Source organism: Thunnus thynnus, chromosome 16 (genome assembly GCF_963924715.1).
Source record: "Thunnus thynnus chromosome 16, fThuThy2.1, whole genome shotgun sequence".
Lineage (NCBI taxonomy): Eukaryota > Metazoa > Chordata > Actinopteri > Scombriformes > Scombridae > Thunnus > Thunnus thynnus.
The window spans coordinates 24,652,835-24,677,387 of NC_089532.1; the positions used below are offsets into that span (position 1 = coordinate 24,652,835).

Genomic DNA, 24,553 nt, shown 5'->3' on the forward strand with positions numbered 1-24,553 from the left:
AGCAGATGTTCAGATGATTTATCAAATAAGAGACCATGCTAGAGGGTTTTATACATACCTAGTCTGAACCAGTCCCATAATCCCTGGTGTAAATCACACCGTAAACACTGCTTTTCAAATAACCTGTCAAATCAGAAAGCCAGTCTGCATTGTGTACCAGCTCTTACTGTGGCTTTGACACTTCTCACCCCCCCCACCAGACACAGTAAGCCATTTTGAAAACCCATTTATTCACCTATTTGAGCAAAGTTCACATTTTCTTTTCCTCAGTTTGCCCCTGTGAGTCTGGGTTCAAGGCAGTGGACATTAGGGCATGCCCGGAAATTAAATGCACAAAAAGAACACGATTAAAACAAGAAGGCTGCAACAAGTCTGGAAATTAAAAAAAGAAAAAAAAAAAAACTGCATCCAGGAGACTTTACAGGAGTTCATTTAATCCCAAGGATTTCTGGGGGATAGCTGTAGAGGGAAGAGCTCATACAAACACTTCACTGTACATACAGATTTACATTGTGTGGGGACATGATGTATGGTCTTGCCTGGCAAGCCCACCTCTGGATCGAGCAGTATTCTGTACAACAAAGAGGGGCCCTGCATCCCAACTCCAAACCTGCACTGTGAACAAAAAAGGCACGTTCCAGATGGCCTACATGGTCGGTTAGAATGAACCAATCAGTGACAGAGTGCTGTCTCATCTACTGTTAAGCAGGACATACAATATACTGTAATATATTTGTGATGCACTATTTATTATACAATGACAAATCTGGAATGCAGACTGCAGTGTAGGCAAACTGGAACATCACCTGATTATTTCTTCAGTCATTTTCAATGCAAACTCATCAGGCTGTAGAGCTGGGATGCAGACTGAACTGACAAAAGCAGAAGGAGAACTTGCATTCATTTCATTTCGCCCTCCTTTCCAAAATGTTGCATCTGTTCCTCAGACGGGGGAAAAGACAGGGAGCATGACATCACTGTGTTGTGGCGAGGCAGGGGGCCGCACTGCCCAAATTCCAACATGTGTCCCTTAATTTTGTAAAACCATACTTTGTTCTCATAATAAAATCAAAAGCATGAAAATAAAATGAAAGTATATATAACTCTTTCAGGTCCATTTTGTGTATGATTGACATTTCTCCTTGTTTGTTCTCATTCTTCTTCGCTCTCGTTTTCGTGCTCCATGTCTTCCTCCCCGTTTGCTTTGGAATCTGTTCTGCTGTCGGGATCCTCCTCGTCCTCATCTTCTTGCTCTTCCTTGTCTTCTTCCATCGTCTCCTCCTCTTCCCAATTCTGAGGATTAAAAAAAAAAAATTAACATCTTAGTGCCAAGTTTGTGTTTTCTTAAGAAAAATTAACAGCTTAAGCAATCAAAAAGCTAACTAGTTCGGCATCAGTGTGGCTGACTTCTTTGAAACTTGGAGGACATCTTTCTGATTGGCCAGTTTAACACAACTTACATCAGAGTCCTCATCAGGAAGACCTTCATCACCAGAGGCCTCATCTTCATCTGATGATTCTGCAAAGGGCAAGAACAGGAAAAACACAAATCCATCAGATGATTTCATAACATCAATACTGGCACAAGCCCTCCTACACGAGGAGACAGAGGGGAGGTGAAAAAGAAAAGAAAAAGTCTTCCGTGCTTTAACTTGCTTATAAATTTCATGCAGAGGGCTGGTATGTATTTGCATTTCAATACCATAGTGGGGCCACCTGGTTATGACAACAATACAGACTGTGTGGTGCAGGAGGGAGGAATGTCAATATGATTTGCTGAGGCTATCTGCTCCATTAGGTCAGCCAGGCACCATCTGCTGCAAACTGTGACCAGTGGACCTTTATACAGAAATGACTAAATATTACAGCATTGTTGGTCATAACTTTAAAAACACTTACATATTACATGACAGGACAATGAGGCAGAGTAATTAATTCATTAATTAAGAATATAATGGCTGAAACACACTTTAAAACCAGAGACTATGCTATTTTTTCATAATCTAACAGCCTCAGAGTGGAGATTTGTTTTTTCTGGACTACAATTATGAATTACATGATGCAGGCTAATTGACATTAAAAAGCTATTTTACTAACAATACATGCTGGTTAACATGGCTGGTTTGCACATCTGCTATAAAGGATGAAGTGCTGGGAATACAAAGTAGAGGATGAAACAGTTATTATTGTACCCATCATTTCAGCAATCATTGTGAAACAGGCAAATGATGTTTGTAGTTTTGCGGTATGCTGCAAAAAATGTAGGTTTTATTAAAAAGAATTTACAACATGTACCATGTCAAACTGGCACTATTATCTGCACCACCTCTGGGTGACTGCTGTGCATTTAAAGATCTAATTGTGTATTCTGACAGTTATTTTTAAGCTCTAATTATTCCAGCTGATGCTACAGAATGGCTTATTAATCTATGAGTGATTAATGTACCCATACAGGTACCAGTACAATCAGAGAACTGAAAGATCAATTAAACATATCCATTCAAACAGTACATACAGTCCACACAACCTGACTAAACTATGATTCACAAACTAACTTCCTGTTAGATTCCCATGTTGGCTTCATGATGGACCCATAACAAGCCAACAGCACAGCACCATCCACACATGAGTGTACAAATCTTTCTGTTCATTGGCTCCTTTTATGAACTTTTTTTGTTAATGAACCTTCACATCTGGACCACTGACGGAGGTATTGGAAATCAAAAGCGCACCTTAATTATTTCATGAAAGCCTATTTTCTGCGTTGTTCAATAAAGCGTTTTATACTGTACGGTAATGAGAAATGAGAGTGAACAGAGTGGGGCCTTGTTGTTCCGCTCAAAGGGGAGGATCTGAACACTGCTGGTCAGGTTGCCAGGCAACAGGAGTCATGTTTGCGTGCGGTGCATTGCCAAGAGTGGCTGCATGATGGGTAACATTGCCTTCATAAATCTTAACCGATTCAGTGCAGTCTTCACAGAGCGTCCTCAAACGACTTAATGGGAATTGACAAGACAATGAATGCCAGTCAAAAAAAAAAAGTGAGAAAACAATAGTGTGGTCGGATGGTGATTTCAGCAGAGCATCAGTGTGACTTGTTGCACTGCTGCAGCTTGAAGGAGTCACTCCAGTCAATCATCTATCTGAAGTGTTAAACTGATGAGTTGGGGGTTGAAATAAGATTATACCTTTATTCCTGACAGCTGCCACTCGCACTTCACTGCACTCAATCATCACTGGGATTGACAGACTGGCCGAGGTTATGATGCTACACATGAGATTTCAAGGGCCAAAGGAATTGTGATGCCACCAAAGAAGAATGTTTTCAAGAAGGTTTTTGAAGAGCAGGGGGAGCTGGGAAACGGAAGATTAGAACTGAACATAACAGGGACACAGTCAGAAGAGCAAACACTTACCCTCTTCATACACCAGCTTAGCTGCGTGGTCAACATCTGTAACTGTGTTGCTGCTGTCACTTGTCGCCACCTAGTGGTAAAGGGGAAGATAGGCATTAGAGGTTCAATTTGCACACAGCACCATCCTTTTTTCCCCCCCAGATCATGACAAGTCACTTTGGCCAATAATTAAATGCATCATAAACTGAGCACGGAGAGCTATGTTTAGTTTCAGAGAAGAACCTTACAGTTGAATCTCACATATGACATTCACTGCTGTACTTGTATTTGGAAATTGCAAAATAACCAAAGCTTGTGTGTCTACATCTTTGTTCATCAGCCCAGTCCTGAAGGCCCACAGTTTCTCTCCTCAACCCTGTTGTTGTGCACTTGATGCAATTAGGGTCTACACATTTTGGATTATATTTGATTAAGGTGTGTAAGAGCAGAAGTGGTGCAAAAACTCTGATGTGAATTCAACACAGGAGCACATCACAAACAGATGAATAAAGATCCTGAAAAGCCACTTTCTGGCCAGAGATGCCTCCAACTGTGACATCACTGCTGCAAAATAAATGCCAATTCCAAGACTGGCAGAGTAATGCATGACCTTCATGCAGCAGGTTGAAATGATTCTGAAATCACATTGGGACAATTTACATCTGTGCCTGAATTTATTGCATAGATGATGTCCAGCACACATCCTATCAGAACCTAGAGTGTCTGTTCACGAGTGATTGCCTGCTGACAACTAGCTTCTCCACATGCAGGGTGCTTTGCTTATTTCTGTGCATGACCATGCTTACCTGTGTCATTAGGAGATACAGTTTCCCATGCAGCTTTGTTAGCTTGTGGAACATCTTCACTCTGCTCTCAATCATGTGATAAAGCACTCCAAGCTGGGTAACCAGGTCTGGCAGCTGTTGGAAACACAGATAGATCAGTTGAAGATAAAAAACAGAAAAGACACAAACAAGGCAGCGCATGATGTACAAACCTCTGCTGAGGCCTTATTTTACAGCTTCCAGGGCTCGACATTAACTTTTTGAGGCACTTGCCCTTTGGACAAGTAAAATTACTTCTCACCTATCCAGGCACAAAAGTCACTTGTATGGATAAATGACACAATGTAACTTCCGTTTCACTGAGACTTTAATGCTGCTGTGTTAGAGATCATGGAGTAAAATGTATTCCTTTCACATTGATATTAAGAATGTATTCTTTTAGCTGAGTAATGAGTGGCACATAACATGAAGACACTTCTTTTTTATGTTTATGACTTTTAACTTGTTCGGTGGGGCAAGAACATTTCTCTTCCACTTGCCCTACAAAAGATCCACTTGACCCTGACAAGTGGACAAGCATAAATGTCAAACCCTGTTTCATATAACATATACATGAGGCTGGGCTGGTGTATGTATTAGCAGACTTAACTTCACATACAACATTGTCGTGGGTGGAATACAACGGATAGAAGGTTACCAACAAGTTCAAGTTTTCTCTTGTTAAGATCAATATCAACAGCAAATGTTACATCTGTGTGACCTCAGAGGTCAGGGGATGTCATCTGGAAATCAAAATGTATCGGGAAAGGTCATAGAGTCCCTCAAAACTCCATAGGTTTCTTGTCTTTGCTGCATGAGTAAATGGGTGTTGAGCTGCTGGTTGTAGTCACACAAACAGAAGGTCTGAGACATAATGTCTGCTATGTGTGGTGGAGGTAACGACTGGAAATTAAAGTCAGGATTAAATATGAATGTCGGAGGAAGTATGCTCAGAAGGATGCTGTGTGTGACTTCCATGTGCTTAGGGAAATCACAATACGACCTGATTGGACTGTGGAGAGTCTAGAGTGTATGTCTGTGCAGAAGGCAGGTACAGTACAAGTTAAAGCCCCACTCCAGCCAGTGTCACTTCCTGCTCAATGGTTAATGTTCTTTCTCTAACAGAGATTGGGGGAGTGGTAAAAGTCTGACATAATCCATTACCATGGCAACCAGATTACCGTTCTAGCACACTGGCGATGTGTTGGAATGGCAGGGTTTTCCCTGCCTATCTAACTCACAGGCAGGCTGCCTTTGTATTACTAGCTGCCGCCTTTGTTGAAAGTTCCGGCATTTGATGTTGACGAAATGAAAAAGGTGGAACTCAACTGCGAGTGCAAGTGCAGCGCAGCACGTGGACAGTCTACAGCACGCACCTGCTGGAGTACATCTTCACAAAATGCAGCGGTTGCAAGCATGTTTTGATTTAATGACTAAATAATTACCTTTATGAGACGAAAGTTAAGCATATTTTGAACTTTCTACACCATCACTCAGATTAACGTTAGCAGAGCGGAGCAGCAAACTCCAGCAGTAACAAACAAGACCAGCTGACCAATACACACTGCAGCATTAAACAACTTACACCAACTCTGAGGTGAAGAAAATAACTCTGTTCTAAGTCTTTTTCACCTCAAAAACCCTGTGCCCCCCCCCAGCATCTTGGACAGTGATGTCTTTCCCCAGAGCTAACGGTGCAGCAGAGAGGCTGCTCTTCACTACTGGAGACATGACGTTAATAACAACACAGCAGAGCACTCCTTCTCATCCTCATTTTGTTATTCTCATAGAGGCAGGAGACTGTAAGATGCTTTCAGATTAATTCATTCATTAATTATTGCAGTTAACATTTTGAAATGAAAAGGCTGTGGACCACTTGTCTTAAATGCCAGTTATGTTTCATATTATATTTCAGTGGACTAAGAACCCTGGTGAATGGTTTGGCACATACTGGAGCAAGAGACTGAAAATAGTGCCCCCTTTTCTATTTATTCAATCAAGAAATGGTTTCTAATCAAGAATCACTTCTGAATTGAATGGGCACCTGAGTATCGTGATAGTATTGAATCGGGAGATAAGCATATTGTCCCAGACCTACAAAATGAACACTGTCATTTGTCACAATATTTATCTTTCATCTCTTGGTTCCATCTTCGTATAAAATTTAAATCCCAATAAACACTTTGTCTCTAAAATCGTGATTTGTTTTCACTTAAGTGCACAACACCCTGAGGTGCATGCACAAACTGTGTAAGCCGCACCACGCACATTCTTCAACCTTAGCCACACTTGTCTCAAAAACATCCAGGGAAAACCCTGAATGGTAGTGATATTATAGCCTAACCTGTCCACTTACTATGTCATTAACTATATAGACTAGGTCACATGTCAGTAACAGAGATACGCAATAAAACCTTACTTTATTTTTTAGTAAATATTTGTAAGTTTTCCTCCTCAGTGGCCAGGCCCAGTTACACAAGGGTACAAAAGCTTGCATTGCACCCTCAGTTTAATATTTTGCACCCTCAGTTGAAACTTGAATAATAAATGCCAAGCGCAGAGAGGCACAGACTGTGTGCTGTATGCACACCTGCTATTTTGGTTCATGTGTGTACAGCAGCGCGACGTGCAAAAGGGCTGGGTGAAGGTGGATATAAATCAGTGGGTGTGGTGATTATTAAATACTCTCTCAGTCAGTCACATCACTGCTGTCATAGCTCTGAGACAGCTGTGCCAATCACAGTTAACGATGATAATGTTAGCTCAACAACAGAAAGCTTTTCTTCAGGAAAAGTCTGGACGGATCAGTGACATGACATGAACACACATCACCACACATCTGCAGCCAAAGACAGATGGAGTAGTTGTTTTTATCAGTTAGTTACTATAATAATGATAGAAATAAAAAAAAATTGATTTGGTATATGATTATATCAGACCGAAGCTATTTCAACAGTCATTCTAATGTATCTCCCCTTGTAAATGCTCACATAGTTTGGTTATTAATGTTACACAACAGTATTTGCACTGCAATGTGTTTCAATGATAAAACATGAGACATTACTTTAGCTAAAAAGAAAGTTGGAAAAGAGGCTTTGATGAACTCTGCTAACCCAACGTCTCCTTCATAAAAAGCAGAATATTGACTTATAACCATCTAATGTGTGTAGAGGTGTGTGTGGTTATATTGTAGCAGCCTGGTGTTGTTTTCAGGTGATTTAATGAAGGTAAACATATCAGTCGTGCGGCCTTCAGATGCTGCAGGGATTAAATGAACTGAAGGAGAAGCTTTTCATACAGTATAAGGCAGGGCATGTTTTTGCCTGCCTGGGGCAGCTTTTTCCAAGGGGAGTGAAGTTTTTTGCTCGCTGCTTTTGCGTTGCTGAGTGCCTCATGTTTTTGCAGGAGTGCCCTGAATGCCTCTAGTTGAAAAAAACGGAAAAGTGCCAAACGTCATTTGCATCTTTCCCCATTGTCCATTTGGATGAATTGAGAGACGGACCTTTCTTTGGCGGTGACGTCGACAAGTAGAGAAAACCAGAGTGGTCTAGGACAAACTAGTGGTTGCTGCTACCTGGAGCTATATTTACTTTACCAACCGTAGTTACCTTGATCTGAACAGAAAACAACACTCCTGGAGTGAATTTACTACAAAAAAAAAAAAAATGCAGTAAGCTGCTCTTTTTTGAAGCAATCCGTTGTTGCAGCACATCTGCAGCAAGTATTTAGTTTGAAACACAGTGCTTGATACTGTATCAGTAGCCTATGTGCACTCACAAAACAAAGGGATTATATGAGAATGATGTATGACTACAGCGTTCTACTACAGTCATATGTCATCGCTCCGTTTTAGCAACAGCTTCAATTTTTGAACTTTGAGTGCAAAATTAAATTATTATAAATAAATATTTGGTGAACAGTGTGGCTAATCAACATTGTCAGGAAATGACACAGAAACATATAAAATATGTTAAAGATGCCCAAATAGACTGGAGGGGGGCTTTAAACATATAAAGCAACTGGAGTCATATGAGTAGTACAGGTAGACTCACCGAGGCCAGGTATGATGTGTGGTGCATGAGCACAGCTTTGAGCCACCGTACCATTAGAACTGCCCTGTAGAAAGAAACGTGTATGAGCGGTCAGGTGGGAACCAAACTAGTCCATTATGTATATCTACATGATGTGAGACATTGTTGTTTTCATCATGTGAAAAGCAGCTGCATTAGTGACTAGTGATTATGTGTACAACCACTGTGAACTTAAGCCAATTAAATGCTTAGAGTTGATCTGTCAAGCTTTCACTTACGTAAAAGGGTGCCCTTGGAGCCTCTTTGTGATCTACAGAGAGAGAGATAAGGGGTTGATTAAAAAACTGCAGTAAATCATGGAACAACCTTAACACAACTTCACTTACAAATCCTGCTAGTGTGACCAAACATCTGGGCAGGTTCATGCAGCTTCAGACCAGACTGCTGACTAAGTGTCACAGAAGAGCATGTTTTTTCTTTTTTTGTTCATTTTTACATCGGCAAGGCGGCAAATACCACAGCTCGAGGCTGAAGCCAATCTAGAAGTACCTTAAAGTGCAATGTTATCAATGGCTGCTAGATGCTCCAATTGACTTCCATTCAAAAAACATCAGCTTCTCTCTAGAAAAAGTCATTTTTTTCCCCCCAACGAGTCATTATGGTCTCAATCTCTAAATTGAAGCCCTCTAATAAGTGTGCTGGTGGTCATTTTGGAAATGATTTCTCAGTTAATAAGATGTGAAGACCTATAGTAGCTTTGATGTCTGCTGTGTGGGCGTTGATTGACAGCTGTGATTGACAGTTGGCTCACTTGCTGCTCTCCCCAGCTCTGGCACTCGCACTGAGTCGGACTATTGTCACAATACTTCACAATTCAATATAAATTCTTCACAGTTTAATATTACTTGATTACAATACCTGCCCTGTTAGCACAATTTAGCTAAAGTAGCTAAAGTAAGCCTAAATACGTTAGTGTTTGCTTCATGTGTTTCCAGAGTGTGAAAGGCAACACCCTGCACTCCTTATCTGGAAGGTCCTGGCTCTAAACGGAAAAGATGGCGCCGACCATAAGTTGCAATTCTGGGCTTCAAATCGGCTTCAAAGCAAACCAATGGGTGACATCACACCCCACTGTGTCCATCTTTATATACAGTCTATGGTTGACACTCACCTCTTCCACCAGTGGTAAAACAGCAGGGAGGGGTAACCGAGCAACCGTTTTCTTTATCACCATCTCTTTGCGAGTCTGGAAAACTTTCTGTAGGAGAGAAAGGAAACCACATGTAGCTGCAAATTTTTGACACATTTAAAGAACAAGTTTAAGTTTATACCTAGATGAGCAGTGTGCTTTGCACCCCTCGCAGTGTTTTGTCTTGTCCTGTCCTGCCTGTCTGACAGTAGCCCACATACATATAAAAAGTCTACACATAGTGCTGATTCTCACTCCGCAGGGGTGGGTCCAGGAGAGGGTGCTGTCCTCGCAGCGACCCAATCCCACCTGTCGAAGAGAACACTTTTCCAAATCCAGGGAAAGGTAATAATGTACCATATTATAAATGTCTTTTGCACAGGCCAAAAGATAAAAAACTATTATTTAAAAAGAAAAAATCAGCTTCCTTAACTATAAAAACTTTGAAAGGTTTGGCTTTTATAAGACAGACTTTGAAAGATGGTTTGGGATACAATTTAAATTTTCACACCCAAATCAATTTAAGGTTTGGCTGGTACTACATTTACCTTTTTAACTTTCTGAATGGTAAGAGGGCAAAATCTTTGTACAAAACAAACTTCAAATTAGGACTGAGCAATATATCGATGTTATAAATTGATACTGTGATATGAGACTTGATATCTTCTTAGAGTTTGGATATCGTAATTGGAGCTGCAATGATTAGTCAATTAGTTGACAACTATAAAATTAATCACCTTTGGGTTGTGGATGGTACAAAATAAGACATTCATCTCGGCTTTGGGAAGCAGTCATCCACATTTGTCGCCATTTTCTAACATTTTATGGACCAAACAACTAATTGATTTATCAAGACATTTACTGATAATAAAAATTATTGTTAGTTGTAGCCCTAATAGCAATATCATGAATAAGTGTCTTTTCCTGGTTTCAAAGGCTGCATTACAGTAAAGTGATGAATTTTCTGAACTTACCAGACTGTTCTAGCTGTTCTACTCTTTGTCTTTACCCACTTAATCATTATATCCACATTATTGGTGATTATTTATCAAAAATCTCATTATGTAAATATTTTGTGAAAGCACCAATAGTCATCCCTATAATAGTGTAACAATATCAATAGACTAAACTAAATTCACTTACATTTAGGATGTTGGCATCATTACTCTCCAGACCCTGCACCAGCAGCACCGCAAAATTGTCTGTCTGTAAAGAGGGCGTCCCTTTAGGAGCTCCCTTCTCAGAGGAGACTGTAGACAGATCGATTTCACCTAGTCGCTCCGCTATTGACATCTGCAGGGGAAAAGAATGACTTTAGCTGAGCAGGAATTGGATAAATTCAGTGGGTGAACATATTGTATCAGCCAGTCTTACCCAGACTGAATACCATTACCACATCACGTAAAAGAAAACATGTAAAGTCAAAATTCAAAACATGTTCTCATATTTAAATGAGTCAGTTTTTTGTAACTGGAATGTGGAAACTGGTAAATGACTGAAGAGGTCTCCAACTACTGAAACATGAGTGAACTCAGGCAGATATTGTCATCAAGCAGTTTAACCTTTTATTCACATGGTGTGGGTTTACTTGTGTGCCTTTGGACTAGAAAGAGCATACATCTGAACACACAAGCAACATCTACTGGTTGATTATGATTGGTGTATGGCCAAAATGCTCACAGGAGGAGGAACATACCGATGCAGTGAGCCATGTGTGGTGAATCATCAGCAACACTCAACATACCTCTTTAGTGTCTGTGTCTTTTTTCCGTTTCTCTGATCCCTGTGAGGTTCCCTTCACTGGGGCTTGATGACCAGGAAGCCCTGGGACCAATACTCTGCTTTTGGCGTTGACAATTGGGGTTTTCACCTTGAACAGGGAATGAAATTCATAATTTTCATCTTCAGTCACAAGAATAGTTTGAAGTCATTTAGAGTACACATAAAATGGCCAATCAAATCATATGGTGAGTGAAATGAAGTCATGCAACATGCATCATCTTCTGGGCTCATATTAAGCAATGTGAAGTACTGATAGTCACCTTGGAAACGGCAGTTTCCATGGAAAGAGACAAGCTGGTCTGAACATCACGGGTCAAACAGACATGTCTGTCTGTGGTGTTGATCTCCTGTAAAAATGGAAGAGAGCAAGATGGAAAGTCAATGAGGAGCTGAACCCACACTGGTTTTTAAAGGCTGATAATGTTGTGTGAGGTATCTTCATATTTAACAAATCACCAGTTAAGACGAGGATTCAGAATTTAATTCTCTTCATGGAAACTACAAAAGCTCAAACAAAACTTCATCTCACAGCTGGCACACACTTGCAACTAAGATTTATCATACCGTATGCTTAAAGCTTACTATCCACCATGTGGAACACAATTCACAACCACATATTTCTGATGCCCAGGAAACTTTTACAATGACTTCAGTTTTGAACACCGTAATTTAAGAAAATAACTTTCGCAGCCTTTTTACACAGCTGTATATGGGGAAGAGGCTCTTTCAAATAAGCTGCACAATGATCACACTTGTGCATTTCAGGAGCCCCCTGTGTACTCACCACTTTCTCCATAACAGGCTGCAGGTGGTTGCCATAAGCCAGCAGCACAGTGCGAATGTCAGCTCTGAGGGCGGCTGCCAGCAGGGGGATTGGCACCGGGGAGTCCTTCGTGTCTGACATCTGCACCGTACATGAGGGTGCGAGGGGCTTCTTACAGGGCCTGTGGGGACCGATGTTTAGACCCAACATGAGCATAGCAAATACACAAAACTGATTTAACTTTACATGGTGAGATTCATTATTTGACAACAGGATCTGACACTCCACACTATACAAAATGTAGAATTACTGCAGAGAGCAGAAGTGAATATTCCTTCATCTGCTGGCAGTGCAATGTCTCCTAACAGCCAATAGGGGGCAAATACACTAACAGTGAGTGAATGAGAATTACTCAGGTGATCTGCATTGAAAACTCAAGTGTTTCTCCTATTTTCATTCTGTAGTGGTGGTCACCATGAGTGCTGCTGCTAAAATGTCACACGACCATTAATATCAATGGGCTACTATTTATTTTCACTCGCACACTGTGCGAGCACAATAACACCCTACGTTACTGTGGAACAGTTTTGAGTCATTCTCTCTCCTCATTCTTCAAATGAGATCTTTGTGAAGGGTACTGTTACAAGAGTGGTATAGCTCCATTAAAGAATAGAGCAGTGCGTAATGCGTGTGCGTAGCGAGTGTGTAGTTGAGTGAGCAGCAGAAAAAGGTTCACAGTGAGTTGTCAATCTGGCAGTAAATGTACAGTACAGGCTACAGTGTGTCAGTTAATAAATGCTACAGCTTCTCAAGACCAAAAAAAGTCTCCTCTATTGAAGGGGGTTAGCCCTGAAGTTAGTGACAATCCGTTAGCCTAACCTGAAAATGCTCACTTAAGGTGGACTGACCTTTAAGGTGGACCAGTAACTCTCACTTTAGTGTCAATCTCAACTGCTCTTAAATAGAGAACGGAGAAATGTCTAGCTGCTGAGTGTCTTCTGAGCATAGAGGGAGATTTTCCTCATAGAGGTAGAAGGTTTATGACGTTATCTGTATCATATACTATAAGGTAGCAAAATCAATGCAGTGAAGAGGTACCATTCTCTTTGTTGTTGTAATGAAATCTGGGTTTATGAATAAAAGCTCAAATTTAACCGGCTCGGTGTGGACAAACAAAAGTTGAATCTTAAGAGTGAAAGACAAATTATTTTCTTGAACAGCAGGAAGCAAATGCATGGTGCTCAAGGGTTTTTCCATACCTTACACTGTTATATTGCTTAGCACAGTTTACAGTGTTTTAAGGGCTTACCCATTTAAAAAGTGCTCAAAGAGATGCAGCTGCCCATCCTTACACACCACTGCCAGCCTCACCGCCTGTGCAAAAGAAGTAACACCACACACACAGGAATTTGCATATGGTAAATAGGTAATACAAAACAGGAAATATGTCTGTATAACTCTTACATAATTGCAACACAGAGAGAAACAATTTAGCAGGGTTTTAAGCATATGTTTAAATCCCATGTTCTCTCCCAATAACCATATCCACAGTGATGAACACTCGTTTAGCCATTTCCACACAATTAAGTTACCCAGATGGGGTTCAACAGTGTGTTCACCAATGTCCGCAGTTTTTATTCAGAGTTCCTATCATTTACCACATTCTGTCATTGTGAACACAGACTGAACTTATTTGATTCATCGGGCATAACTGACATTTCAGTACAAATACAGACAACATTACACTCGTCTCTCTGACCTCTTCCTTGCTGTTGGATGTGACAAGGTCGATGTGCTGTGGCTCGTCCGTCAGAGTGAAGGACACCACTGAGTTCTTGTCCTTTCCGTCTTCTCGAACTTGCCTACGATGAGACGGCTTTATATCAGTTACACAAAAACACAAGTATGGCATCATAACCGGCCAGACAACAGCCGTATGTCTTATACCGAAGATCAGCTCTGGCTGACCTTGCCGCTGTCTTTGTACTCACCATACACTAAGCAATCGATCGTGTGCAGCACCAGACAGGAAATAGAGACCGTTACTGTCAGGAGGTCGTGTGGTGGCAAAGCGCAGGGTCGTCACAGCTGTGGAGTGGCCTGTGAATTTCTGCAGAGAGGAAAAACAACAAAGAGCAGGACAATTGGGTCAATTCTGCTCTTAAAAGGTCAGAGCCATGTTTGACTGGTTTATAGCCTTCAATGCTTCTCTTAGCTCAGCTTACTGTAACTATGATCCAACAACCGCATTTAACACCGCTGACCCTTTCAAAGTAAAGCAACTAACATAACATAATAAACTCGGAATATAACAGTTGAGCTCTGTATAACACATCTATAAATGTGAATATGAAGACAGTGAGACTCACCCTGTAAACCTCCTTGGTGTCCAAGTCCCACATCTTGATTATCTGTCCGGCTGAAAGCAGCAGTTTGCCGTCAGGGCTCACACATAAACTGGTCACTGCTGCACGGTCCGCCTTCCACTTACTGTGTCAACAACAGAGATAGGAGCACGTATTTATTTAATGGTTTAAGTTTTATCTTCAAACTGTGTGTTTATGGGATTCAATTTCTTCTTGTTTTGACATTATTCACTAGTGCATCAGAAACACCTGCTCTCTCTCCATTATTGTGAGATCTAAGCAAGGCTTCTTGTATTGTGTCTGATATGGCAGCACTTTTCTGGTGTTGTATTTGAGTGAGGAGCTCAGATTTCTTCAACAGCTTCTAACTCATTGCTGCACTCTACCAGAAAGGAGCTGTAAGTGGATGTGGACCACAAATGGGCTTTCGTGAGCATCGAGTGAGGATTCATGGTGACATTAAAGTTCATGGTGACTGTGTTGCTACTAAATCAATCACCAGAGAAATGGTGTTCAGGAAGAAGTACAGCGATACTAAATGTACAGTGGTATAGTCTACAATGATAAAACTAGCTGGTGTATTTCAGTGCTTGTGAGCTAAAGGTTATGTCTGACTTCTGTTGCAAAGCTAGCTACTTTGAGGCATTAAGTAACATCCACATTCTGATTTTTGAACCGATCAGTGTCTTCTACATTAGGGAGCAGCTGAGACGTAAGGCACCAACTTTGGGAAGGTACTAACATGTGCTGTGTATAAGTTAAAACAAATGAGACTGACCAATCTTTTTTTGAGCCAACTACAAGTGCTTTTTGAGTTTGAGAAGTGAAGGTTTAACAGAGTGAAGGCAGGACAAAGTTTACGAGAACAAAAAAAGAAAGAGCACCAGAACCAGTTGGTGGTAGATATCTTCACTTATTCATAGCCATGAATAAGTAAGACATCTATTGTTTCTTAAGCAAAGCAGATATTCCTATGTGCCCGAATATGTAAACTCAATAAATAACTTATGGCACTCCATTCTGCAGAAGAGACCTAATGTAAATGTCTCCCGGTCTGTATAAATACCATCCAGTCTGGTATTTTACAAGGATTTTCAACCACTGCATCTTTCAGAGTGAGCTTTTTCTGCCAGTGCACCTCAACTCGATTCTTCCAACTTTTACAAACACCTAACTTCTACTCAAGCTATCTTTGGTAAATTTTCTTATGAATTACGGTCTTGTTTTAACTTTGAAACTTTCAGCCCAGCTTTGGCTCTGAATGATGGCCTGATACACTGGTCAAGAATTTTTTAATAAGCAGGGCAGGTCCAGTACTGCGGATGACTGAACTGCAGACAACAAGAACACATAAAGCAGCCAGCAGTTCTAATGAATGATGTCCTCAAAGCTGCTTCAGGTTAAAAAAAAAGACAGCTTTGCTCCTGCTGCAGCAGCATTTTGCAGATGGACAGTGTCTCCAAAGTGCTACAATTGTTTGAAAACGACCTGCGGGCTTTAGTGGTTGTCCATGTCTCCGAGAGGTCTGCCAAATCCAGTTCTGAAACTCCAGAACAACATTACTCTTTCCACATATAATATATACAGATACATTGTTTGTGATTAATGGAGACTTTCAGGGTTTCCAGCAGACATCCTGCCTCCACTCACGTCAAAAGAAATTGCACTTTTTTGAAATATCTTAGCTTTGTGGAAAACAAACCGAGGTACTAATTTACATAGCAAAGGCCATGTATTTACAGAGTGGGCTGACAGTTTAGATCATATTCTAGTAACTAAATTGATCGCGAGACAAGATACTTAAAGATCTGTCTGATTCAGCTCGGCAGATGACTGATCAATCACACTGTATGTTTTTACAAGTGGGGAAAGTCGATGCCAACGACTCAGTCAGTCACTGCTGTCACCCAACAGAGTCTTATTCCAGTTGAAGTTGGTTTACGGCTATAAAAGAACAATGCAGAAGCTTCTCATTTTTAGCTGGCCCTGACTGCTGCTTTCGCCTGTTACAATGGAAAACATCACCGTCATATCAGCTGCAACTAATTGATGCTAATTCTGTAACAGCCAAAATAGACAAAAAAATGGACTGATGTTTTATTAACGCTCTCTGCAAGCTGGTGTCTGTACTTCTGTCTTTGTGATTTAAAAGACACATCACTCTGTAATGCTGCTATATGACTGAGTGGACTGTGTTTTGATGACGATGATGTATGATCCTGGAAACAATGTCTTGAGAGTCTGAGACAGATGAAACGGAGATCATCTTTACACTTTTACTGGTTAGAGTGAAACTGAAAACAGGCTTAATTTTCCTTCACATTTCGTCTGGCTCTGTACTACAGTCTACAGCTCTCTCAGGATGTGATATGTTGTTTCTTTTTAATAAAAAAGACGTTAAAATCACACCAGTGTGACTTTAATGTGTAGTGGTTCGGTCAGCTCTGGACACAGGTTTCATTCCCAAATCTAATCAGGAGGAACTCCTGAATTCTTTCCCATAATGATTTTAAAAAACAAAGCACAAAACATTATATCTCTACTAATAAAGTAGATACTGACCTTCGTGTCTTGCCTGTCTGCAGGTCCCACTCTATAATATATGTGTCATCTGAGCCGCTGTATAATAAACTGTCTTCAGGGTGCCACTGGACACAATTCACTCCTCCACTATGGCCTCCATCCTGACAGAGACAGAGAATCATATGGTTAACAGTGGTGAACAAACTGCCCCATTACTGAATTAAACACTTAGAGGCTGCTCATGCAATACAGCATGACTACTGCCTAACATTTCTCACTTTGACAAAAGCATTTTTCACATACAAATTCAGTTCAAAGTTAGAGATTCTACAAACTCTGATCAATATATATATATTTTTAACATTTTACAGTTTAAATACACTCTTGGCGTCTATCATCATATAACACTTCTATAGGATATAATAGTATACAAGCCAGTGTTCTAAATCTCAAACTCACCAGGGTACAGTGCAGTGCTCCCTTTACTGTACTGTAGATGAGCACAGTGCCCGCTGCTGTGCCCATTGCCAGCAGGTCTGCCTTCTCCTCCATCTGCCCTGCCTCCGATTTCCTCTTCTTCCTCTGAGGCCCCTCCTGAAACACAGCACATTTGTAACATTTACCTACTAAACATTACTAATAATGACACAGGTATGACATGCTCGGCACATACGCTTGACTCTATATTTACTTGTATCACAATTTTCACTAATTAAAATCACTGACCATTTGATATTTTAGATCAGCACAATAACAGCTGATAAAAGCCAGTGCTGTCTTTGACATACTGCTACTCATTGATATAAAAAAAAAAAAAAGCAAGCTGAACAATCTAACAGCAAGTACTGCCATTAATTATAAAATATCATGAACACAGGATGCAAAATTAACTTTTCTGTCCACCAGCCTACTGGCTAGTGAATGTTTAAATTTTACCAGCCACTCAACATATAACCATTACTTTTTTGGCTGGTGAGTGAAGCAAATCTACCAGTCATTTGCATATTTTACCAACATTTGGCTGGTGGTTGGTGCCAATTTTGTGCCCAGAATGGACACATCAAATCACTTTGTATCAGAAGTAATAAGATCCGTAGTTTAATTCTTGTCATAACTTAAGGCATATTTTCTTGTTTTAAACTGATAAATTGTATTACTAGGCCAGGAAATACTCTACAATGAAGCAAAACTTTCTGAACCTCTCCTTCTCAACGTGTCATGGTGGCACACGCTTCTGAAGCTTTGGTGGACTTAAATAACGAGTTTATTTGCAATGTCTACTGTCTAAAAGACATAACCACATAATTGGTCGTGCCAGTTTAGCTGCGGCAAGTATTCTTGAAAGTTACTTCGATGTTGAAGCACCAAATTAAGACAATGTCCGTGTTTTCTTGTGACTACCATGTGGGACTAACATGTGCGTCCTGCGCAGCTGTTGAAAGCTAACTAGCAGCTAACGCGGCTGACCCGCTAAACAAGTCAGCGTCGGATACATGAAAGCATCCGTATTAACTCATAGCAGAGCGCTCCCAGCTTTCTATACACTTTCTACTGTGAATACTGACACTTTTCTTGTTCAAGCGTGTTAACTTCTCTGAGAAGTCCGTCCCAGACAGCTTCTTAAGGCCTCACTAGCTTACATAGCTAACAGCAGCCTCACGTACCTTCACTGTTCGGCATGGTCCCCACGATATGCAGCTACAAGTGGCACTCAAATGGGCTGAAGGCACATATTCCTGGTGAAGTGTTTTACTGTCTGTGTTCCAAATGCGAAGTCTGCCATCCTGGGCACACAAGGCTAAGTACTGTCGTGATTTGGGTGAAAAAACGCAGGGGAGCTGCAGCGGAGAGCTGCCACTATCGGCCGCCATTTCTGCAGCGCTGCTTGCGTCTGCGTGTCGGGGTTTACACAAAACCACGTGTGGCCCTCCGCGGACATGCGCGGCACAGCGTCAGGAGCACCGCCCTTCCCATTGGCTGCTGCCACACAACTAGCGGCATTATGCTGCCTTCAAGTGTCATCGATGCAGCGGGAACATTTATTGCGGTCCGCCCACATCAAAACAAGCGTGGAGTAAATTGTCACGATTTATTGCTGATCATATCTACCCTCACTTTTTATTGCTTTGGAAAAAATGCATTGTTTGGATTCACTGAATATGACAGAAATCTCTGCTCACAGTTCTATTTAATTAATCTGCTTACTATTTTGACCAAATTTTATATTCACAAATCCAAATTCTTAATCAGAAAGTCAAACTTTTCAGAGCTGACCCCCATATCAAACAATACATTTCTTCAATATCTGAATGTACAAACCAAAAAGCTGTTAATAACCACTGTAAGGTTTACAAGATATTTATTTAACTACTTATTTTTTATTACAACCTTTAGCCCCCCTGACATGTTTGTGATTGTAGATTCAAGTTAGGTGCTGTAAACTTGTTGAATAAGTTACTTGTTTCAGTAAAGCTGTTTAAAAAGAAAAAGAAGTCTCATCGATGCTACCACGATAACAGTTCAAAGATGCTCTATAACTGTCTGAACTGTCTCTGATCAGTTGTAAATAACAGGATTTACAACCGGTCGATGCATTTAGGCACTTTCGATCGAAAATATCAACAACACTGACAATAGAGCTGCTACTGTAACTCAAGTAGCCCACTTTATTTAATAACTAGTGATAAATGATGATTGTGTGTATTTGTCTCCGTTTCGCCCTGCTGTATATTTCGCCCTGAAAATATTTACGAAGTTTGACTGCACCTGAATGCAACAACAAATAAATTCTCTGCTGTAAATCCATGTGTATAAGGATGTTGTTAAAATTAATAATTATCTTCAACAATCAGTTTACTGAGAAATGGGCTGCTTATATAACCCACCACAAAGACACCAAAACCTCTGTATGAAGAGATATTGTTAAGTTGTATATATGTCGTATACCTCACCGGCACAACTTATGCTTGTTCTGTAATTACTAAATGAAAAAATAAATCTTTTAATTATCATTGCAATTAATTTATGCGGACCTGTTTTTGATGCCCAAATATCTTAACATTTACATTTTACATGTAAATTAATTTTTGTAGATAGCCTATGGTTAAACATGTTTTATGACGTCTGAATTTTAAATGAATAGAGAGAAAGACCCCGTTTCCCTGTAATTATTTGACACTGTTAGGAACTGTCTTACCCCATTTAACATGCCATTTAGATAAGCTGAGAATTGGACAGCTTCATGACGTGTGTGTGATCAAATTACCTGAATTAGTTGCTCTGTAGTTTCAGTACTACACATTGTGGGCCATATATTCACAGCTAAAGGAAAGGAAATTTAATACTAAGGTCATTCTGACTGCTATTTGCACGTTGTTAATTCTGTTCCAAAGAAATATTTAATTAGTACACTGAAGCATTATCAAAAGTAGAATATATGCTGTTTATTATTTCCAAAATTTCCCAAAACTCAAGACGAATTACAACAAATTAAAGAACACATTAACTTTCTATGTAAACAGATGAGTTTGATAGCGTAATGCACATTTGAGCTCGACATGAGGCGTCAATAAATGCATTTGTATAGCTATGATACCACCCTCTGCTGGTTAAATTAAAGGACTACACCTGTGTCGCTCACTTATGACGTCGTTCACGTGTGTTTTCCAGCATGGTGACCTCCTTCCTCTGTAAATACAACCGGGTTTAGCAGAAATGAGGACGATCCTGTCATTAGATGTCACACTGCGAATGGACGTTTCAACAAAGTTTGTTGTTATATTTATTTGAGTAGTGTATTTATCAAGTATTGTATCTCGAGACATAGCCTTCCGACTAGTTTATAGATCATATTCATCCGAAGTAATGACTGTGCAAATGCCATTTGCTGGACTAATGATTGCGCACAGACTGGTGCGTATGTGCACATCCATCCCAGCACATTGCAGACACAGAGACGTTCTTGTACACCTCAATAAAAGTAAAAGGGAGATCAGGACTTTTTCAACTGGTTGTGTGAAATGTAACGACAATGAGAGAGACAGCTCAGACCCACCACCCTTGAACACCAAGCTGACATCCAGACAAGCACTGCTGTCCAGGAGGAGGAGACCGCTGTCCCCACTGGAGAGGATCAGTAGCCTGCTGCCCCAGGATGCCCTGACCGCCGAGGTGATGCAGCTGAGAGAGCAGAACCAGCAGGAACCTGAGGAAGACACTAACATCCAAAAGGAGCATGCACTGGTGACAGAGTCTGCAGAAGAGGAAAGTGGACATAAGGCAATTCCTAAAGATGATTCTTGTACATATGATGCATCTGATGCAGCAGACAGCTCAGAAAGTCAGTTAAATGCACTTCATCACGAGGAAAACATGTGGATACCAGCCACTCTTCCAGGGGAGAACTTTCTTGCGTTCGGGGAGCTGCTGATGGCTGAGCATCGTAAGAAAGGGCGAGTAGAGTACAGGAAGATGTTCGAGCTTCAGACGGGGGCACGCCTGCATAGCAGCTGGGGGATCATCCTGCATGACGACATAGCCGGGCAGCCCGCAGGTCAGACCCTGAAGACAAACAGAGGGGCTCCCATCTTCATACGACGGCCCAGTCTGGATGAATATGTACTCTATATGAAGAGAGGCCCAGCCATCGCCTACCCTAAGGTATGTGCTGTGTATTTGTGTCAGGAGTCACATTGATCATTAAGTTCTTCTCAAAGATTTTGTGTGCAATTTCTCTCTTTTCTTGTCTTTGCAACTCTCCTTTACCATGCAGGATGCAGCTGTCATGATGATGATGATGGACATCACAGAGGGAGACTGTGTGCTGGAGTCGGGCTCCGGGTCAGGAGCCATGTCTCTGTTCTTGTCCCGAGCAGGTCTGCATTCATTATATTGTCATCATCTCACTTTGGCTCTGTTCCGCTCACATCAAAATGACAGCATACAGTTAAAATATGCATAAAAAAACAGAAGTCCCAAAAGACACTTAAATAATATAGTAATGAATACATGTACATGTGCACTGTTAGAAAAACAAGAAGTCTTAAGCCTGCACAGCTTCAACGCTCTGATTTTACAGTTGCTGCTACAACTGACTTGTATATCTTACCGGTAATTTATTTATATTTGTAACACAAAGGGCAGGGTTACAATTCAGTTTCATCATCTCTCAGCCTTTAATGAAATTTTGATGACTTTTATCATGCTGTCATTTTGCTGAATACTTTTGTTTTAATGAATGAACAATTTAAAAACTACAAAATGAGCTGTTAAGTTTTTTTCTGATGGATTTCATAACAGTGGACAGTTTAGTGCATTGAAAACCTCTGATCATTTATATTTTACCTACATTTGCCATAGATTCAACAGATTTACCAGCTAAATCTGTACGCCAATCAGAAGTTATGTACTGCCATTGACTGTCATTTTAGGACTGTCATGAAGGAGAGTTACTGAGGTTAAATGTCAAGTTTTCACAATTTCATGTCCTCAGCTACTTAAATGTTACTAAGAGTGATCAGAAAAGATTAAATATGTTTCCCTATATCAGTATGTTGTGAAACAGTCTGAAAGTAGAGCTGATATTCTGCACTTTTTTTCCCCCCCAGTGGGCTCCAGTGGCAGCGTACTTAGTGTGGAGGTCAGGGAAGATCACTACAAGAGAGCCGTGCGGAACTACCAGCGCTGGAGGAAGTCATGGAGTCTGCGGCGAGGGGAGGAGTGGCCTGACAACGTCCAATTTCACAACACTGACCTCTGCGCTGCCTCCTCGCTCCTCGCTGGTCGGGGATTCCATGCGGTCAGTGTCTGGTATAAAGGGGCGGATATGGAGGCAATGGTTACACTAGCAACAGTACAGCGACACTTGATCAGAAGTAGTAAGGAGTTAGATTCTGTGACACCAGCTCATTGACAGATTTGATTATGTCTGTTGCAGATTGTTCTTGACCTGATAAACCCACACCTGGTTTTACCCTCTGTGATTCCACATCTGCACTCCGGAGCTGTATGTACCGTTTACCTCGCCAAGTGAGTATCTCCACTGTTGTCAAACCAGACCTAAGATGATGCTATGCATTAGTCCATTTCTTAATAGTTTTTGAATTCTCTACACAGTTTGTTTCTATTGTAAATCTTTAAAACCTCATTACAAATCTTGTTTCATTTTCTAAAAAACAAAAGACAGTTATTTCCTGAAACAGCTGGATAATTGTGTTGCTGTTTATAGCAAATGATACTCAAACAGGAGTAAAAGAAGCATTTGTGGGGGGACTATTTTTAAAAAATATAATATCCCTGTAATATAAAAATGATTCATGATTGAGCCAGGAGGAGTATTAAAACGGCAGGCATGATATAACTGGGTCCTTACAGTGCCAACTAGTCTCACACTGGCCTTAGACACAACTGAAGGACTGTTAAGTATGGTGTCCAAATTATTTTGGGTTTTTTTTACAGACCTAAAGAATGTTCTGAATATTATGTTAGTATGTTCTATCACATATGAAGAATTCATCCCACATCCAATCAGAGACTATCTTTCATAACACTTTATAACAATGCTAAAAACATTTTTATCCTCACATTGTTAAAAACTTTTACCAAAAGCTACCAATGTCATCTATGTTTTATGCATACTCACCTTTTGAATACTGTATTTTTGAGCTGCAACTAACAGTTGTTTTCATTTTTGATTAAACTATCAGTTATTGTTTTGATTAACTGATTAATCGTTTAGTCTAAAAGAATGGCAAAAAAATCCCATCACTTTCCTAGAGCTCAAGGTGACATATTCAAACTGTTGGTTAAATTCAGCCAATTTTAAGATATTATATTTTTTGCTTAGAAAAGTGGGACCTCATGACAGAAGATGCAACTAGTAAGCAAAGTAACCAGACTTGCTCATGCATAAAGACTCTCTCTGACTCTCCCTCTATAACAAAGTATAACACAGGTCATTGACCTGCTGGAAGGGCTTCGATGTTTGGCGCTCCCTTTGCTGTGCGAACACATCATCGAGGTTCCCGTCCGGGATTGGCTGGTGGCCCCAGCCCTTCAGAAAGACGGGCAGCACTGCAAAAGGAAAGCTCCCATCTTGGATAAAGACCAAAGCGAGGAGGATGAGACATCAGAAGAGACTGATGAAGGTGAATGACATTCATAAATCAGTGTGTTTGTGTACAGCTGACGTGGATAATGTCATTATGAGCGTACTGTTTTATTTCAGCAGAGTCGACCACAGAGGGAAACCCAGCCTTCGGGACAATTCCCTACATTGCCAGACCTCATCCTGAACAAATGAGCCACACAGGTCAGACGTTCAGCACATTTCTAGTGGCTAACAGATTACATAAGATGGCGATGATGTTATAAATAAATGCTCTTTTGTTTTCAGCATTCCTGGTGAAACTGAGGAAGTGTGTGCAGTAGCTGCTCCACCTGTAAGAAACCAAAGACAAAGATGATTGTTTTATGCTTTAACATGTCAAGTAAATTATCTCCTTACTGTAAATAATTTAATAAATAAACAGTCAAAATATCCATTTTGGTGTATTGATTTTAATGTGAAGTCTATCATGTAAATGTCAAGACAGAAATCCACTACAATACAATATTTCTCAGCTAATTTAATGAATAGGATGTATGATACGCAGTTAAGTGAAGATATGACTCACTGTAAAA

The 24,553-nt window shown here is 40.5% G+C and overlaps 2 protein-coding genes across 4 annotated transcripts; one reads left to right on the plus strand and one right to left on the minus strand.

The window, feature by feature from the left end:
- Positions 1-414: 414 nt before the first annotated feature.
- wdr43 (WD repeat domain 43) lies at positions 415-18,810 on the minus strand. Of its 2 annotated transcripts, none has more exons than XM_067613739.1 (18): positions 18,538-18,808; positions 17,333-17,467; positions 16,913-17,034; positions 14,354-14,474; positions 13,976-14,094; positions 13,744-13,846; positions 13,294-13,358; positions 12,006-12,165; positions 11,482-11,568; positions 11,184-11,309; positions 10,583-10,732; positions 9,422-9,508; positions 8,529-8,560; positions 8,272-8,335; positions 4,202-4,315; positions 3,417-3,486; positions 1,461-1,519; positions 415-1,293 (listed from the first exon to the last, which is right to left on the minus strand). In XM_067613739.1, exons 1-18 carry the CDS (start codon positions 18,742-18,744, stop codon positions 1,153-1,155), a joined length of 1,962 nt encoding a protein of 653 aa, XP_067469840.1. In that variant the 5' UTR covers positions 18,745-18,808; the 3' UTR covers positions 415-1,152. The 2 variants fall into 2 exon arrangements, with proteins under 2 accessions (XP_067469840.1, XP_067469842.1); XM_067613741.1 differs by having other exon boundaries at positions 1,155-1,283; positions 1,454-1,519; positions 18,538-18,810.
- A 1,700-nt stretch (positions 18,811-20,510) lies between these two features.
- Positions 20,511-24,412, plus strand: trmt61b (tRNA methyltransferase 61B). 2 transcript variants are annotated; one of them, XM_067614381.1, is made up of 7 exons: positions 20,511-21,532; positions 21,645-21,747; positions 22,480-22,670; positions 22,809-22,900; positions 23,816-24,018; positions 24,099-24,182; positions 24,267-24,412. In XM_067614381.1, the coding sequence occupies exons 1-7, from the start codon at positions 20,738-20,740 to the stop codon at positions 24,299-24,301; spliced, it is 1,503 nt and encodes a 500-aa protein (XP_067470482.1). In that variant the 5' UTR covers positions 20,511-20,737; the 3' UTR covers positions 24,302-24,412. The 2 variants fall into 2 exon arrangements, with proteins under 2 accessions (XP_067470482.1, XP_067470483.1); XM_067614382.1 differs by having other exon boundaries at positions 24,102-24,182.
- The last annotated feature ends 141 nt before the right edge of the window (positions 24,413-24,553 follow it).